At 38.2% G+C, this 17,369-nt stretch overlaps 1 protein-coding gene across 1 annotated transcript in view; it reads right to left on the bottom strand.

Moving 5' to 3' along the window:
* The window catches only part of LOC127433343 (serine/threonine-protein phosphatase 2A 55 kDa regulatory subunit B alpha isoform-like), a 38,521-nt gene that overhangs the window by 2,949 nt on the left and 18,203 nt on the right, over positions 1 to 17,369 (bottom strand). The window contains exons 9-10 of the mRNA XM_051685156.1: positions 17,099 to 17,268; positions 6,373 to 6,464 (exon numbers count right to left, since the gene is read on the bottom strand). Of these exons, the coding sequence (XP_051541116.1) occupies positions 6,373 to 6,464; positions 17,099 to 17,268 (262 nt within the window). The remainder of the gene's footprint in view (positions 1 to 6,372; positions 6,465 to 17,098; positions 17,269 to 17,369) is intronic.

Below are 17,369 nucleotides of genomic sequence, written 5' to 3'. Positions count from 1 at the left end.
CCATAGTCATTCTATGGTAACACGCTTATTGACCATTACGCTCTCACCTATGATAGAGCCACGGAGGTTGTTATTTCAGTAAATAAAATAAATCTCTGCACACACACAACAGCGCATCCGTGATAAAATGATGGAGCTCGTAATGCTATTTGATGTACAAAACAAGCCCAGATGGGACTTGTAATAGAAATAAAGTATTTTTCCACCTGTGTAAGGTGCATTTTAATTACCACAGAAGCACATCAAATCTTAACTATAACCAAAACGCAGAATGACACAATGACATGCAAGCGCTCTGCATGTGGATTTCAAAGTGCCGCTGGTGTTGCCGCCCTGACACAAATCATGAATGCAGCTTCACGATTGCTTGAACAAAGCGGATAGCCACAGTCTACTGGCAGATTAATATTGTGGAGGATTTGAGTTTAAGAGATTTAACGCACATTGCAATGACTATACAACCTATGTGGGAACTAGTTCTTTCAATTAGTCAAACGTCCACTTAGACTTTGCGAAATGTTTAATGCTACTTGAATTGGTGCTATTTTAATGCAATTCTATCTTTGTACTGTGGAAGGCTTTGTTTGTTAAATGTTAAATAAGCATTTTATTGTTACATATTGTTTTGTATTCTTAAGATGGAAATAAATGCATTTTGACAGGAATAGTAGTATATATAGTGTCAAATTTCAGCACTTTCAAAATCTGCGGTTAACAAAAAAATATGCGATGAATCGCGAATAAAACAAATGTAATCAACTGACAGCACTATTATGAATATTATGAGTGATTTCAGCTGTTCTGACAGCTAAAATATGTAAAGGATCATTGTACAGCCAGGCTGGGGCACATATTCAACAAGGCCTTAGAGCATGTAACACTGCTTATCAGTAAAACAGGATTTCTGCAAGTTTAAAAGAATTAAGTCATGTTTTTCACTTAATGAGTTCATCGAAGAATAATATTCATCAGAAATATACATTTGTGTTAATCATATTAAAATTGGTAAATGTACCAACATATCAATACATAGCTGATGAATAAGCAATATTTACCTACAAATTATACTAAATGATTTAATGTAAAATGTCATGCAGGGACGTCCATGATAACTCGAACTGTATTATATTACTGTAATATAATACTGAATGATTATTATTGAATATGTTCATTTTATTGTAGTACAACAGTAATATTTCTGTCGTAATTTCATTACATTCACACAGCATTGGTCCTAAACCCTCAAGTCTTTTTTTTTTTTTTTTTTTTACAGTAAACTGAAGACACTTGTATTTCTTGCATGTTTTTTTATTTTTTATTTTTTTTTTTTTATTTACAATGTGGTGAAATGCCACCACCTCCTCTTCTGTGCCCCAGTGTCACGTTATTAAGAGAATGTTTCGAATTACGTGAAAATAGATCTTGCATTCTCAGTGCATGTTACAAGAAAAACGCACCACACACTAATAGCAAACCAAACTCAGCGCACTCCCTAGATGGATGGAGTTTGTGTGGGCTATTCGCTGTTTACTAACTAATGAGACAGTTGAAAACAGTGGCAGTGATTGGACAATGTTTTTTTTTGTTCTCCCCAATTTGGAATGCCCAATTCCCAAAGCGCTCCAAGTCCTCGTGGTGGCGTAGTGACTCGCCTCAATCTGGGTGGCGGAGAACGAATCCCAGTTGCCTCCGCATCTGAGACAGTCAATCCACTAATCTTATCATGTGGCTTGTTGTACACGTTACCGCGGAGACATGGCGCATGTGGAGGCTCATGCTATTTTCCGTGGCATCCACGCACAACTCACCACGCACCCCACCGAGAGTGAGAACCACATTATAGCGACCACGAGGAGGTTACCCCATGTGACTCTACCCACCCTAGCAACCCGGCAATTTGGTTGCTTGGGAGACCTGTCTGGAGTCACTCAGCACGCCCTGGTTATAAAAACAATTATAAATGTAAACATAATTATAATGATAATAATCACAGAAATATAAATCATGGTTCGAGGTGAACATGTTTTTGTATTATTTTATGATTTAATCACAGAGCACTTCCTGAGCTGAGATGGTCTGAGGTCATTTGCAGCATCCTCACAGACGATTTTCAGAAGACTAAAACAAAGAGAACCCTTTACATGTGTAGGTGTGTGCGTGTGTCCCCAAACGTTCGCTCTTGTGAGGAAAGCTGCGATGCTCTGTATTGTTGTTGCTGTGATTCATGAAGCGTTCCATTCAACCCAGAGAATCCGAATTTCCACCTTTCAACTGGGGAAAGTGCAACGGAATGACACTTTATATCGGACATCTAACTTGGAAACTGGAAATCTTAATTCATTTCGTCGAGATGCAGGTGTATTACACGTCACACAGGGCAGGGAGGTTTACAGTCAGTGACAAACATTCACTTTTATTAAATAATATCCATTAATGAGTCAAGGTTCCTACATTAAATGATAATAAAATGTGTTTAGCAATCTTTTTGCAGAGACAGGTGTTCAAAACACGGTTAATTACACTCTTGATTATTGTAACGATAGCATTACAGCGTCGTATGTCAGTTTGGTTGCTATGAGGCTCTGACAATCAATTTACCCCTCAAAATCACAATGTAATCAATCTCAAAATTAAAAATAAGCTCCCTCTTTGACACGCGTGTTTTGTTGTCAGGTTATTGTCGTCACTGGATTTTGAATTAACTGAAAAGTCACATCATGCGTGATCACTATTGATCATCTTTTTCATGATCGATCATTGCTGCCACATCCGAGTACCCGAGTACTTGTGCCCATCCCGAGTGTCTAACAGCATTTCTTGCGTCATTACGAATCCGAGACATCTTACAGTTACACACCATGCACATTATATATGCTACCTGCAATTAATCCTCTTCTGTCATCACGTGTACTTTGCTGTCTGTGTAATTTGATATGTTGGTAAAGAACATCTGGCTTCCAATGTGTTACTTAGGTTAATTTATTATGGGTCGCAAACTCTTCACTCTCTCCCTTCATTAGGCAACTATTCTTAATTTAAGGCTTTTCTATTCGTTAGGCTATTGTATTGATATTGGAAGTTCCATTCATAAAGTTTCCCCCTTTTACCCAGTATAAAATTTCACACCGGTGTTGTCCCTTGTACAGAGTAAAACCGGTAACACCGAGGCAACCCTAACGCTAACCCAATCTTCCACTGACTTGACTACTGCCACTTTGTCTGTCTAAGAGTGATAAGAGGGTTTCCTCAAGATAAGTGCCCCAGCTGAGGCAGTGCCACACAGGGAGTCATGTTCAGTGGCTGGTCTAAATGTTTTTGAATGGAGGGTTAGCATTTTCAATACCAAAATTATATTTAAATAATGTAATAATTAGGGCTGTCAATCGATTAAAAATTTATGAATGAACATACCAAACAAACCGATTCTCTAAAATAAATCAGACTTCCCAAGGACAGCATGTCTGATTACCCCATCTAGCTCATCTGTAAAGCTGTATGTGCAGAGGAAAAAAAAAAAAAAAAACTCTTTGAAAAATTAGCTCAATACTGAAAAAGCTACACCAGACAACTTACTGATATGGCCCTCCACATGGTTGAATCTGGCCCACGGCTCAATTATCCTAAAAGCATTTTTTAATTGGATATTTCAGTTATATTGCATTGGGACCGAACGCGCCTCCAAAAGCGTTTAACATGCTCAGGATTGCCAGATAAAATATAAAAACCACCAATTAGAGATTTATATTTGCGCAAATTGGAAATATTCCGCCTAATGTTGTACTTATTTTGTGCAATCTGGCAACCATGCATGGGAGTGCGCTCTTTCTAGCTCTCGCTTTCCCCTTTGAACAAACTTTGCGATCTCTAGTGTGATATTGAGCGCATTTACATGCACGTTCTTACACTGATTATGCTTAATAAGCCGTAAACGCAATAAATGGCATTCCTTTATCGGTGTACGGTCATAAATGGCATGAGAATAAACCGGTCGATGCGGGTATATTTTTGACAATTACGTCAATTTCACGTGGCATGTAAACACCTTTACTTCTCACCGGCTTATCCAATGTGTGCATGTGTTGAGTGCATGTCTCTTCGCGGTTCGACGTCAAAAGCAGAGAATAACACAATTATTTAAAATCTCACGTAAACCCGGTTTTCTTGTTTTGTCAGATTTTTTTAAATAAGCTGCAGGGTTGCTGCAGAGTTTTTTAAATCAAATTAAGACTTTTTAAGACCTTTTTCAAAACCTGAACAAATAGCATTAATACCGTATCCCCATACCAAAACAAACCAACACAATTTCAAAATAAATCATGTTTCCCAGACTCTTACTTAAACAGGCAGGGGCACACATTCAGCATGGCCTTAACATTGCTTATCAGTAAACAGGGTAGGATATATGCAAGTTTAAAATACTTAGACACGTTTTCCACATATATTTCACATTAAAATTGGTTTATGTACCATTATATAAATAAATACAAATTATAGGTCAACCGATATTGGATTGTTTTTGTTTCTTTCATTTTATACGCCATGCCAGCTTCTATGACTATATTCATGGCGGAAACCAGGTTTGATATTGGATTGTGCTGATTAAATAATGTGTTGAAAGAAAGCCAGTTAATCTGCCAATAGTTTTTACAATTGGTAGCCTGTATTACACATTCTTAGACTTTCTTCCTGCGATGGGGACAGAGGCTACAAGAGTCCAAATTTAATTTAATTCCAGATGCACTTTATTCATAGCATTGAACTTTTAACTTTAAAGGCACTTTCACTTTGAAATGCACTGGGGACTCTTATTTTGAAATGTTTGCACTTCACTGCTTCCAGCTGCTCATTCAAACAAATAAGGGTTATAAAATGTGCACTCCTACAATAATCTACAACATATTACAATATAAACAATTAAAAGTAAACATTGTCATTTTTCATCAACATTTTATCATCATCATCAACAGTTGATCATTAGTGATCACTTGTCATAAATTTCCGATATTGCTTAATGATTGTGAACTGCTCTAATGGAAACACTCACAAGCCCCTGTGCGCTTCGAGAAAATACAACAGTGCCGCGTTTTCACTCTGAAGGATGCAGTGCATGCATTTATTTAAATCGTATTCTTTTGAAGTCTGATAATCACATTAGGTCATATCACGATTCCTGTCTTTCCACCACCAAATTTAAGACTTTTGTTATATCCTTTAAGACTTTTTATGACCTTAAATTTGGGAAAACTGAATTTAAGATATTTTAAGACTTAAGGATCCGCGGGAACCCTGAGCTGATTTTTGGGAGAAATCAGCGTGTTGGTGTGCATGTAAACATGCTCATTCTTCTGCTCAAGGAAAGTGTTATACAGCCACTCCGTGCCCATATTGAGACTTTTTGTGCTGTTTGGTGCTATTAAGTTTGCAGGCAAATCTTCTCAGTGATGAACTTTAATAAAATATAAACATGGATCTCGGCATCACTGACACGCGGAGGGGTAATCATTGGCACACGAGCAAAAGCAAGCGAAAGAAGAATATGTATTTTTTATTTGTGCAATTTAGAAATGTTGAAGTCCTTCGCACCTGTATTTTAATTGAACTCTTTCAGTAATCATTTATCATAGTCATGCCTGTTTTATTCAGTTGTGTGCTAAATAGAAAGCCAAACCATTGGCGGACAAATTATTGACGAGATCATTTTAGCGCGTAAACGGGTAATGTTTTGAGAATAAAATAATTAAGCTAGCCCGCTTTGTGACAAACACTAAAGTTCTATAATTTTCCATTTTTATTTTATTAAAACAGATCCCTGATGTAGAGAGTGTTAAATTGAATAATAAATTACCAGGTAAGTAGAGATGGTAAAATACATTTATAATTATGCTCAGCCTTTATTCAGTTTTTTTAATGCCTGATAGAAAAGTATCTACCTTTGTAGAGCAATACAATATATTAGGCAATTGCAGAGTAGTCCCATTAGTCACATAATCACTCAGAAAATTGAGTACACAACTATTTATGGGCTTAAAAGATACAAGAACCAAATCAATGCGGAACACTGTATCTCAAAAGAAGTAAAATGTGCCCCCCCATGCACTACTTAAAGCCCGATGTGGCCACTGAATCAAAATAGTTGCCCACCGAGTTTCAAAACAACAGTGTTTTGAAAACAGCGGAGCAACTGTCACCCTGCAGAAAAATGAATTAAAATTAGTAGCACTGCTACATTTATATACTACCCAACAGAGTTGTAGAACTATATATTGCAGACAGAATTTTACAAGAATGTTAGTTGACAGAACTTCAAAGTGTTTACATTTAGGGCACTCTTATATTACTGAAACTCTCATATGGGCTTGTGGAGATTCTGACCTGTCATTTCCGTTCCAGCAGCATTCAAACTTGTCAAAGATGCAGTCGTTCTCATACAGCGAGCACAACTTACTCCTGAGGTACTCGTGAACCTGCGGAAGCAAAAAGACAATGGGTCATGACCTCTGATCTCCAGCATTCACAACATTCACTGCAGGGTCAGAGGCAATAAAATAACCTGAGGGTCAAGTATGGTAATGACTGCCAATAATCACCTCATCTAAGCCATGAATGTCAAATATCTGATTGAGTGATGCACTGCACACTCCCAGTTCTATGAGGATGGTGCAAACTGCTGACTTTCAACTTTTACGTCTAATCTCAACACTGTGCTGTTAAATAATGTGGGGAGCACCATAATGTTTATTATGACTATATACAGTATTTTAAAATCTTTACTTGAACATACTGGAATGTTCTCGCTTTTAAATGGAATCTGCGAATCAATACAGGGCAACAGTTAATGCCCCACCATTATTTTTCCATTAAAATAGCTACAGTGGCAAGAAAAAGTATGTGAACCCTTTGGAATTACCTGCATTTATGTATAAATTTGTCTTAAAATCTGGTTTGATCTTCATCCAAGTTACAATAATGAACAAACACAATCTGTTTTAACTAATAACACAAATTATTGTATTGTTCTTGTGCATACTGAATACATCATTGAAACATTCACAGTGTAGGTTGGAAACATGGTTGCTGCAGAGTTTCTAAAATCAAATTTAAGACCTTTAAGACTTGAACAAATAAAATTAATATCATATCCCCATACAAAAACAAACCCACACAATCTCAAAATAAATCATGTATCACGGACTCTAAAACATGCAGGGGCATACATTCAACATGGCCTTAACATTGCTCATCAGTAAAACAGGGTAGGCTATATGCAAGTTTAAAATACTCAAGATATGTTTTCCACATATTATCACATTAAAATTGGTTTATGTACCATTATATAAATAAATACAAATAAGAGGTCGACCAATATTGGATTTCGCTGATATGATAGTGTTATGTGGCAATTAATCTGCCAATAGTTTTTAAAATTGGTAGCCTATATGAAATGTTCTTAGTCTTTCCTTCCTGTGATGGGGAGGGCTACAAGAGTTCAAATTTAATTAAATTCCAGATGCAGTTTATGGTGCAACCAATATAACAATAACCAATAAAATAAATAAATAAAATAAAGATTTGATTCATAGCACGGAACTTTTAACTTTAAAGGCTGAAATACACAGGGGACTATTATTTTGAAAAGAGGCGCTTCACTGCTCCTAGCTGCTCATTCAAACAGATAAGGGAAATAAAATGCATACTCCTACAATAATCTACAACATATGTATGTAATAACTGATGACAGACTGCTGAATTATTGAAAAATAATGCACACCCGAGGTGGTAATGCGGTCACGAAGCGCAGTGGAATTATTTTTCAATAATTCAACGGTCCACGGGTACCACACCATAATACATCGTTCCGAGTTTTATCTCAAGACATTTTCTGGTTTTCATTCCTAAAACGCTTGTGAGTGGAACTACTTTCTTCCGCCACTGATTCAGTGTCGTGCTTTGATACAGTCCGAGCCTTCGTTTCTAGTCTGAAAACGTCACTTCAGAACTAGCAACGGAGGATAGCGAGGCTTGCACTGCTTTACTGGAGCACTTACTGGAGAAATAATGTAGTGCGTTTGTGCGTGTATGTGAGGTTTGTGTGTGAATTTGTTTTCGAGGGATCGAAAGAGAGAAGCGCAGAACTGAGAGAGATCGCCTGTGGGATTACTTTTATCTGTTGCAGCTCTCCTCAGAAGTAACATTGCTTCAAAATCGGCAAGAAGTACATTTAAGCACGGTGGTGACTGACATGACGGTTCTATTTCTCGCTCTCAAGTGTGTGCGTAATGCGCAAATGTATGTGTGTGGGAGTGTGTATAGAGAGGGGCAGGGGGCGTGAGGGTGTTTCTAGGGCTGCCCCCGACCAAAGATTTTCCTAGTCCACTAGTAGGTGTTAGTTTAAGCCATTAGTCGACTAGTCTAAAGCTGATGCCTTTGACAATGTCAAGACGATATTTGGCTCGTTTTCCCATTTATGTATTAAATTATTATTATTAGGCTAATATTACAAATAATTTGCCCCGCAGCACACAGACACGCACTTGAAGAAACACTTTATAATATTACTAAGAACAGATGACAGAAAATCTGTCTATGCGCATAGGAACATGCACATGTAAAAGGTTCACTCTTTTTTTGTTGTTGCAAGAACAGTATCGTCTATGAGTGCTGCAAATGACCTCAGACATCTCTGCTCAGGAGGTGTTTTGAGTTCACTTTATTTCCACAGAGCAGTTTATTGTGACCACATCTCTGCAGCCTATACATCTGTGATTAAAACATAAAATACGAAAACACGTTCACCTCGAACCAGGATTTATATTTCAGTGATTATCATCATTATAATTATTATTTTTACATTTATAATTGTTTTTGTTTAATTTTCTGCCTGCATGTTTAGACGGATACTTGCCTGACAGTAAATGGAAAGGTGGTTACTTTATATACACTATATTGCCAAGAGTATTCGCTCACCTGCCTTTAGACGCATATGAACTAAGTGACATCCCATTCTTAACCCATAGTGTTTAATATGACGTCAGCCCACCCTTTGCAGCTATAACAGCTTCAACTATTCTGGGAAGGCTTTCCACAAGGTTTAGGAGTGTGTTTATGGGAATTTCTGACCATTCTTCCAGAAGCGCATTTGTGAGGTCAGACACTGATGTTGGACGAGAAGGCCTGGCTCACAGTCTTCGCTCAAATTCATCCCAAAGGTGCTCTATAGGGTTGAGGTCAGGACTCTGTGCAGGCCAGTCAAGTTCTTCCACACCAAACTCACTCATCCATGTCTTTATGGACCTTGCTTTGTGCATTGGTGTGCAGTCATGTTGGAACAGGAAGGGGTCATCACCAAACTGTTCCCACAAAGTTGGGAACATGGAATTGTCCAAAATCTCTTGGTATGCTGAAGCATTCAGAGTTCCTTTCACTGGAACTAAGGGGCCAAGCCCAGCTCCTGAAAAACAACCCCACACCATAATCCCTCCTCCACTAAACTTCACAGTTGGTACAATGCAGTCAGACAAGTACCGTTCTCCTGGCAACCGCCAAACCCAGACTCGTCCATCAGATTGCCAGATGGAAAAGCGTGATTCGTCACTCCAGAGAACGCGTCTCCACTGCTCTAGAGTCCAGTGGCGGCGTGCTTTACACCACTACATCCGACGCTTTGCATTGCACTTGGTGATGTATGGCTTGGATGCAGCTGCTCGGCCATGGAAACCCATTCCATGAAGCTCTCTACGCACTGTTCTTGAGCTAATCTGAAGGCCACATGAACTTTGGAGGTCTGTAGCGATTGACTCTGCAGAAAACTGGCGACCTCTGCGCACTATGCGCCTCAGCATCCGCTGACCCCGCTCTGTCATTTTACGTGGCCTACCACTTTGTGGCTGAGTTGCTGTCATTCCCAATCGCTTCCACTTTGTTATAATACCACTGACAGTTGACTGTGGAATATTTAGTAGCGAGGAAATTTCACGACTGGACTTGTTGCACCGGTGGCATCCTATCACAGTACCACGCTGGAATTCACTGAGCTCCTGAGAGCGGCCCATTCTTTCACAAATGTTTGTAGAAGCAGTCTGCATGCCTAGGTGCTTCGTTTTATACACCTGTGGCCATGAAAGTGATTGGAACACCTGAATTCAATTATTTGGATGGGTGAGCGAATACTTCTGGCAATATAGTGTATATATATATATATATATATATATATATATATATATATATATATAAAATTCTTCACTATTTTCATAGCTTTTTCATTTCGTTTGGAACGCAATTTAAATTTAGAAATGTATTTACGTTTTTCAATAACTTTCAATGCAAAATCACTAAAGCAAGAATATTCACCGATCCCTCAGCAGGGGGGTTGCCGATGTAATTGGATATCACGATTATTTATTTATATATATATATATATCTCATGAAGGAGGGAACAAAAATTTATTCACACACGATGTATTTTCCCAGACAACAAAATACCCGTAGGTTCTTTGCCAGAGAGATGTTGACAACTGTTGTAAAGCCATCTTTCAAAACGTGGAACACACATTTTAATTGCACTTAATTTTTTTCCAGTTTCATTTGAAATTTTTGTTAAAATAAATAACAAATAAAGCTCAAAGTTTGAAATCAAGGTGTCTTGCTTTATTGTGTTGGCTTAACCCTAACCCTGCTTAACGAAAATTACCCCATAGTACCACCTAGTGTCCAACCAGCGGTAATACGTCAGTTCGTCGGTTTCCCGTGGAGTTTTTTTTCTGCGACCAACCGACCAATCAAAACTTGGTCGACCAAGACTCTTCTCATGGAGTAACGTTTGGTCGACTATCAGGGGGCAGCCCAAGGTGTTTCCCACAGATATTTCAGATAATATAGAAACTGTTGTACTGATCAAGTGTATCTAGTTTGATACAGCTCAATCCTTCGTTGCTAGTTCGAAAACGGCACTTTAGAACTAGCAACGGATGCACTGAATTTCGGCATTGGAGTAACAAGGTTGTATGTGTGTGTGTGTGCACGCGAGTGAAAGAAAGAGGGAGGGGCAAAGCTATGTGAGGCTGATTAGGGCAAAATACATTGAAACGTAAAAAGTTTCACATATTAAAAGTTATTTCGGATAATAGAAACCGTTGTATTAATCAAGTCACGGGGGTGCGGCTCTATTTGTTGGTCAAGAAACGAGTCTCAATGTGTGTGTGAGCGAGAGAGAGGGGGAGGAGTAGCACGGTGCTTTCCATCATAGCTATGTGAGGCTGATTAGGGCGAAATACATTGAAACCTAAAAAATTTCACATATTAAGTTGTTAACCGATTTACTTTAACCAATGTATTTGTTTATATGGTTATTTTGCTGTGGTAGCATGTACGGTGTGTGTGTGTGTGTGTGTGTGTGTGTGTGTGAGAGACGAGAGCGAGAGAGAAAAAGAGAGGGATCCCAAGGATGCTTTTCAATCGAAATTGAAATAAATGTAGTTTATTACAGACATTGTTTGTCATTCTTAGCCGATATACTTAACCAATGTCTTTGTTTTGATTGGTTATTTTGTTGTGGTAGCCTGTAGGGCTCTTTGAAATAATTTGGCGAAGTGATTTGGACCCGTTATGCGGTCAAGACCTGGAACAACTTTATAGCTGTGCATTTACTTGAAAAATAACTGCACACCTTAGAACGTCCGTCAACCAATCAGAATCAAGCATTCTACAGACCTGTGGTATAATACAATATAAACAGTTAAAAGTTAACACTGTCACATTTCATCAAAACTATACCATCATCATCAACAGATGATCATTAGTTATCGCTTGTCATACATTTCTGATATGTCCTAATGACTGCGAACTGCTCTGCAACAGCTGGAATCACTCACAAGCTCCCCCATACTTGGAGAAATTACAAGTCACGTTTTCACATTTAAAGGATGCATCGCATGCATTTATTTAATGAAGTCGTGTTCTTTTGAAGTTTGATTGTCACATTAGGTCATATCAGGATTCCTGTCTTTCCACCTCCAAATTTAAGACATCTTTAAATGATAATTAAGACTTTTGTTGTATCATTTAATATATTTAAGACTTTTTATGACCTTAAAGGAATAGTTCACCCAAAAATGAAAATTTGCTGATAATTTACTCTTGCCATCCAAGATGTATCTTGTATCTGAGTTTCTTTCTTCATCAAAACAGAATGTAAGATTTTTAGGATTTCATTTCAGGCCTCCTACTTTAAACAATGCAAGTGAATGTCTTCCTTTTTTTGACTGTCCAAGGGTGCATCAATATAATCCACATGACTCCAGTCGACAAATAAAGTTCTTCTGAACCCAAACGATTGATTATTTTTAGAAACAAAACAATACTTATATACTTTTTAACTACAAATGTTCGCTTCCGTACATCTCTGTGACGCGTGCTCATAAGAGGGATGACGCAAGCTCATTGGTAAGTCAGGAGTCAGGAAGCGCATGATTGTTTACAAGAGGAGCAGCGCTGAACAAAAGTTTAATTGTCTTTGCTGTAGATTTGCATAAGTGTATTGTTCAAAATGGTCATTTGGCGTGTGTATCCTGGATGCTTCAACCTTCAGAAATCCCAAAGAAAATGCACGCCGTGAAAAATATTAACGCTTCATCGATTGCCTATAGATGATCATGAGCGATTGAAGCTCTGGCTTATCATGCTGAACCTGGATATCAGTACACCCCTACATTCTCTCAAATATTGGAGGGTGTGCAGTGAACATTTTACCCCTGACGATTTCAGACCATCGAAAGAAACAAAGGGTCGATATCTGAATTCATGCCTGTGCTGTTTTTCCAGCGAACTCAGGTATGTGTGAAAACTTTGTCATATAGCCTATATATTTCTATATAGAAGGAATAGTAACAAACAAAACATGATACTTACTCTACTGATAGGGTGCCACTGGGTCCTTCTGGCCTCAGACAGCACTTCCAGTTTATTCATTGAAAACTGAAAAACACCTCTAAAACGCTGGGGCTCAGTAATGGTGGAAAACCATTATGTTCGGTAATGCAGCTAGGACTAGGACTGCTGGCATTTACTACATGTGCACCACCATGTCTCCATAGATCTCTGCCTCCCCGAGACTTGTGATTGCGCCACTGCTGTAGCCTCCTCCATCTCCCTAAGTTCCTCTTCGGTGTATTCGGGCTCAAATAGGTAGGGTTGGGTGAAAAACTCCTCTTCTCAAATCAAAATCCTCTGACATTGTGTTCGAAATTGTTTTGGACTGTTTTGGTTTGTGAACAGCGCTTGGTCTGTGCAAGTTACTTTTGTAAACAATGACGCGCTTCCTGCCTCCTCCACGCGTGACCTTACCAACGAGCTTACGTCATCCCTCTCATGAGCGCGCGTCACAGAGATGTACGGAAGCGAACAATCCTAAATCGATTATTCAATTGTTTGGGGTCAGAAGAACTTTTGTCGACTGGAGTCGTGTAGATTATTTTGATGCACCCAAATATGCATTTTGGACCGTCAAAAAAATTTAGTACATTCACTTGCATTGTTTAAAGGAGGAGGCCTGAAATGAAATCCTAAAAATCTTACATTTTGTTTTGATGAAAAAAGAAACTCAGATACATATTGGATGGCCTGAGGGTGAGTAAATTATCAGCAAATTTTCATTTTTGGGTGAACTATTCCTTTAAATTTGGGAAAATTGAATTTAAGACATTTTAAGACTTTAAGGATCTGCGGGAACCCTGTAAAATGTATGTGAACCCCTAGGCTTATGACATAAAAAAGACAAAAACTAATCAGAGTCAGGAGCTGGTAAACCTGGCATCCATTTAATGAAACGAGTTAGAGCTATTTGACTTAAAAAAAACAAAAAAAAAAAAGCACTCAAACATTTGGAGTTTGCTATTCACAAGCACTTGCTGACATGGACCATATCTCACAAAAAAAGAGATCTCAGAAGACGTACGATCAAGAATTGTTGCTTGCATAGAGCTGGAAATGGTTAGTTATCTTGAAGAGCTTAGATATTCATCTGTCCACAGTTTGACAAAATGTCTATAAATGGAGATGATTTAGTACTGTGGCTACTCTCCCTAGAAGTGGCCGTCCAGCCAAGATGACTCAAAGAGCACACCATAGAATGCTCAATGAGGTAAAAAAGAACCCTAGAGTGACAGCTAAAGACTTGAAGGAATCATTGGAACTGGTTAACATCTCAGTTCATGAGTCTACTATACGGAAAACATTAAACAGACATGGTGTCCATGGCAGGACACCATGAAGCAAGCCGCAGCTTTCCAACAAAAACATTGCTGCGTCTGAAGTTTGCCAAATACCAACTTGACACTAGTGCTGTCAACAGGGCTGAGAAACTAAATTCAAATGTTTCACTGAAATATTTCCAACATTCAAATTATATTAGAATTTTTAAAACATTATTCCAGGTAGTGGTAAAAATCTCCAAGAATGTTATTGCGATTTTTTTTATTGCAAATAACAAATCTGGCTGTTAACAAATGTGTGTAATTATAGTCAATAGGTTTAGCCAGTTTATATTCTCAAATCAAGTGTAAAAACAGGAAAAGAAACACTTCAAAAGACGGTTCTATGTTAACTTGGTGTTGCACGCAGAACCTATTCCAGTGCCATAGCAGCCTACTACCACAGACTCGAGCTTTATAACACCTGTCACGATTGTTACCACCTATTGCCATCTATTTGCATTAGTTTATATCAAGCTGGTCACGTTTATGCATTCGTTAGCCAGCTAAGTTGCATATTTAAAGCTAGTGACGTGAGAAAGCAAATTAATAGCTTCATGCAGCCGAGAGAAACGTATAAACAAATCAGAAACGCATCCGATTTTAATTCAATTGTTTTATCCTCACTGTAATACGATGACTTCAGTTTGATCACATTCTTGCACTAAAAAAGGCTAGACACAGCTCAACAAATACAATTTAACAGAAAGCAGGTGTCTCAATAGGCTTCTAAAGTTCTTTTTAATTAGAAACATCATCTAAAAAAAAAACAGCACTCCTGCACGAGATGCTGAATAAACAAAAACATTCGTCTAACGCACATTTACATAGAGAAACAAATGATGGTTGCAAAAGCGTTCGGTGTGAACAGCCTCTTACAGTTAGTGGAGGTCTTTGGCCATTGCGACTTGCTCTCTTATAAGCGTTTCTCTGATTAAGCAATGAGTTTTAAATGCTTTGTCAGGAAAGATGTTCAACTTGGAAACGTGTGTATCAAGATCCTCACGTTTGGTTCCAGTCTGTTGTGTTCCGTCTTTTGAACAGTTTAAATAGTCTGAGCCGCTTCACCACGAGTTCAGCCGAATACCACTGCTATCTGTGAATATTGCTACTCTACATACAACTGTACTGGAGTATGGAGTAGTAGGAATCAGTGCAAGTGTAATACCATGTGATCTGTCTATTGAAGCGTCCCCCAATTTTACTTTTGAATTAACATTTGAGAGTATGGACCGACTAAAACGTATTTATTTTATGCACATTAAAATGCTCTTTTTTAACAGCCAGGAGAGGAATGTTCTATGCAATAATATAACTGTGCTGAATGGTTTATGTATTTGTGCCCTCTTGTGGATTAAGGAAACATCAATTTAAAAATCAGCTGACTTTAAAATTCAAATATTAGTTTATATATATTAATATCTATATATTCATTTCATTTAAAAAAAGTGCAATACATTTTCATGGTTCAGTCAGTACAGTTTATTTTTGTAATGCAGTTCAGCACTATTTTACTCTGAGTGTTATTTTTTCATTCAGTATCAATTTTAAAAACCATCGGTTGATTAATCGGTTATCGGCAGGTACTGCCAAACTTAGTTATCGGTAAAATCTGTCAACCTCTATCTTACATTCAACGAATATTCGAATTTTTATTTGACAGCCCTACTGGACACTCCACAATACAACTGGGAAAATGTTTTGTGGACTGATGAAACCAAGGTTGAATTGTTTGGGAAGAACACGCAGCAATACATATGGCATAAATAGGGCATAGCATACCAACATAGAAACATCATCCCAACGGTGAAGTACGGTGGATGGAGCCTCACGATTTGGGGCTGCTTTGCTGCTTCGGGGCCTGGACCGCTTGCCATCAGAGGGAAAAATGAATTCCCAAGTATATCAAGATATCCTACAGGATTATGTCAGGGTGGCTGTGAGCCAGCTGAAGTTCAGCGATGCAGTAGGACAATGACCCTATACATCGAAGTAAATCCACTACACAATGGCTTTAAAAACTGAAAATCCACTTTATGGAGAGCCCAGACCTTAACCCAATAGAGATGCTGTGGAATGACCTCAAGAGAGCTGTTCACACCAGACATTCTAAGAATATGGCTGAGCTGAAGCAGTTTTGTAAGGAAGAATGATTCAAAATTCCTTCTGAACATTGTGCAGGTCAAATCCACAGCTACCAGAAACACTTGGTTGAGGTTATTGCTGCCAAAGGAGGATCGACCAGTTATCAAATCCAAGGGTTCACTTTATCCACAGCACCGTGAATGTTTAATGGGATGTGTTCAATAAAGACATGAAAGATTGTAACTGTTTGTGTTTTGTTAGCTCAAGCACATTGCGTTTGTCTACACTTGTGACTCTGATTAAGATGAGATCACATTTTATGACCAACGAATGCAGAAAACCAGCTAATTCCAAAGGGTCCACATAATTTTTCTTGCCACTGTACTTTAAGACTGACCCAGATAATATTTAGTGTAGCTGAAAAATATATACATCACTTTTAAGAAATGTAGCTCTTTCAGAAACATTTCTGATAAAGCACTAGGGCTGGATATCTGCACTAATTTTTTATTCTGTTGTTAATAGTTGTTGTAAATAATGTTTTGGTAACAATTTCAATTTTAATTAAATATTTTCATAATTAGCCAGTTAATCAGAAACTATGCATAAAGTGACATCTGCAGGACAGGAGGTGCACTACAAATAATGTGTCATGCAATGGCCCAAATTAACAGATTTGGATCTGTTGGATTGGTCAAATGAAAATTGCAATTAATCAGAAAAAAAAAATCAACATTTAAGATCAACTTTATCCATTTGGGAACTCTCACTTGGTATGTCTCAACAGGTCGATTCTCCATGTTGAGGTCCCAGATTTTGACGGACAGGTAGTCTCGGGTCATCATGTAGCGGCCATTGTGACTGAACTTTACATCTGAGATGGATGAGATGATTTCAGAGAAGAAAGAGCGGTTGCTGGGGTCTTCTGGCTCCTCAAACACTAGTCAAGTTAAAAGGAGGAGAAAATCATTTTGTGGCACATATGTGGAAAATTTTTACTACCAAGGCATGACATCATGCAGTGACATCACATCATACTGA

The sequence above is a fragment of the Myxocyprinus asiaticus genome, chromosome 43 (genome assembly GCF_019703515.2).
Source record: "Myxocyprinus asiaticus isolate MX2 ecotype Aquarium Trade chromosome 43, UBuf_Myxa_2, whole genome shotgun sequence".
NCBI lineage: Eukaryota > Metazoa > Chordata > Actinopteri > Cypriniformes > Catostomidae > Myxocyprinus > Myxocyprinus asiaticus.
This window is presented reverse-complemented; position numbering and strand designations above follow the sequence as displayed.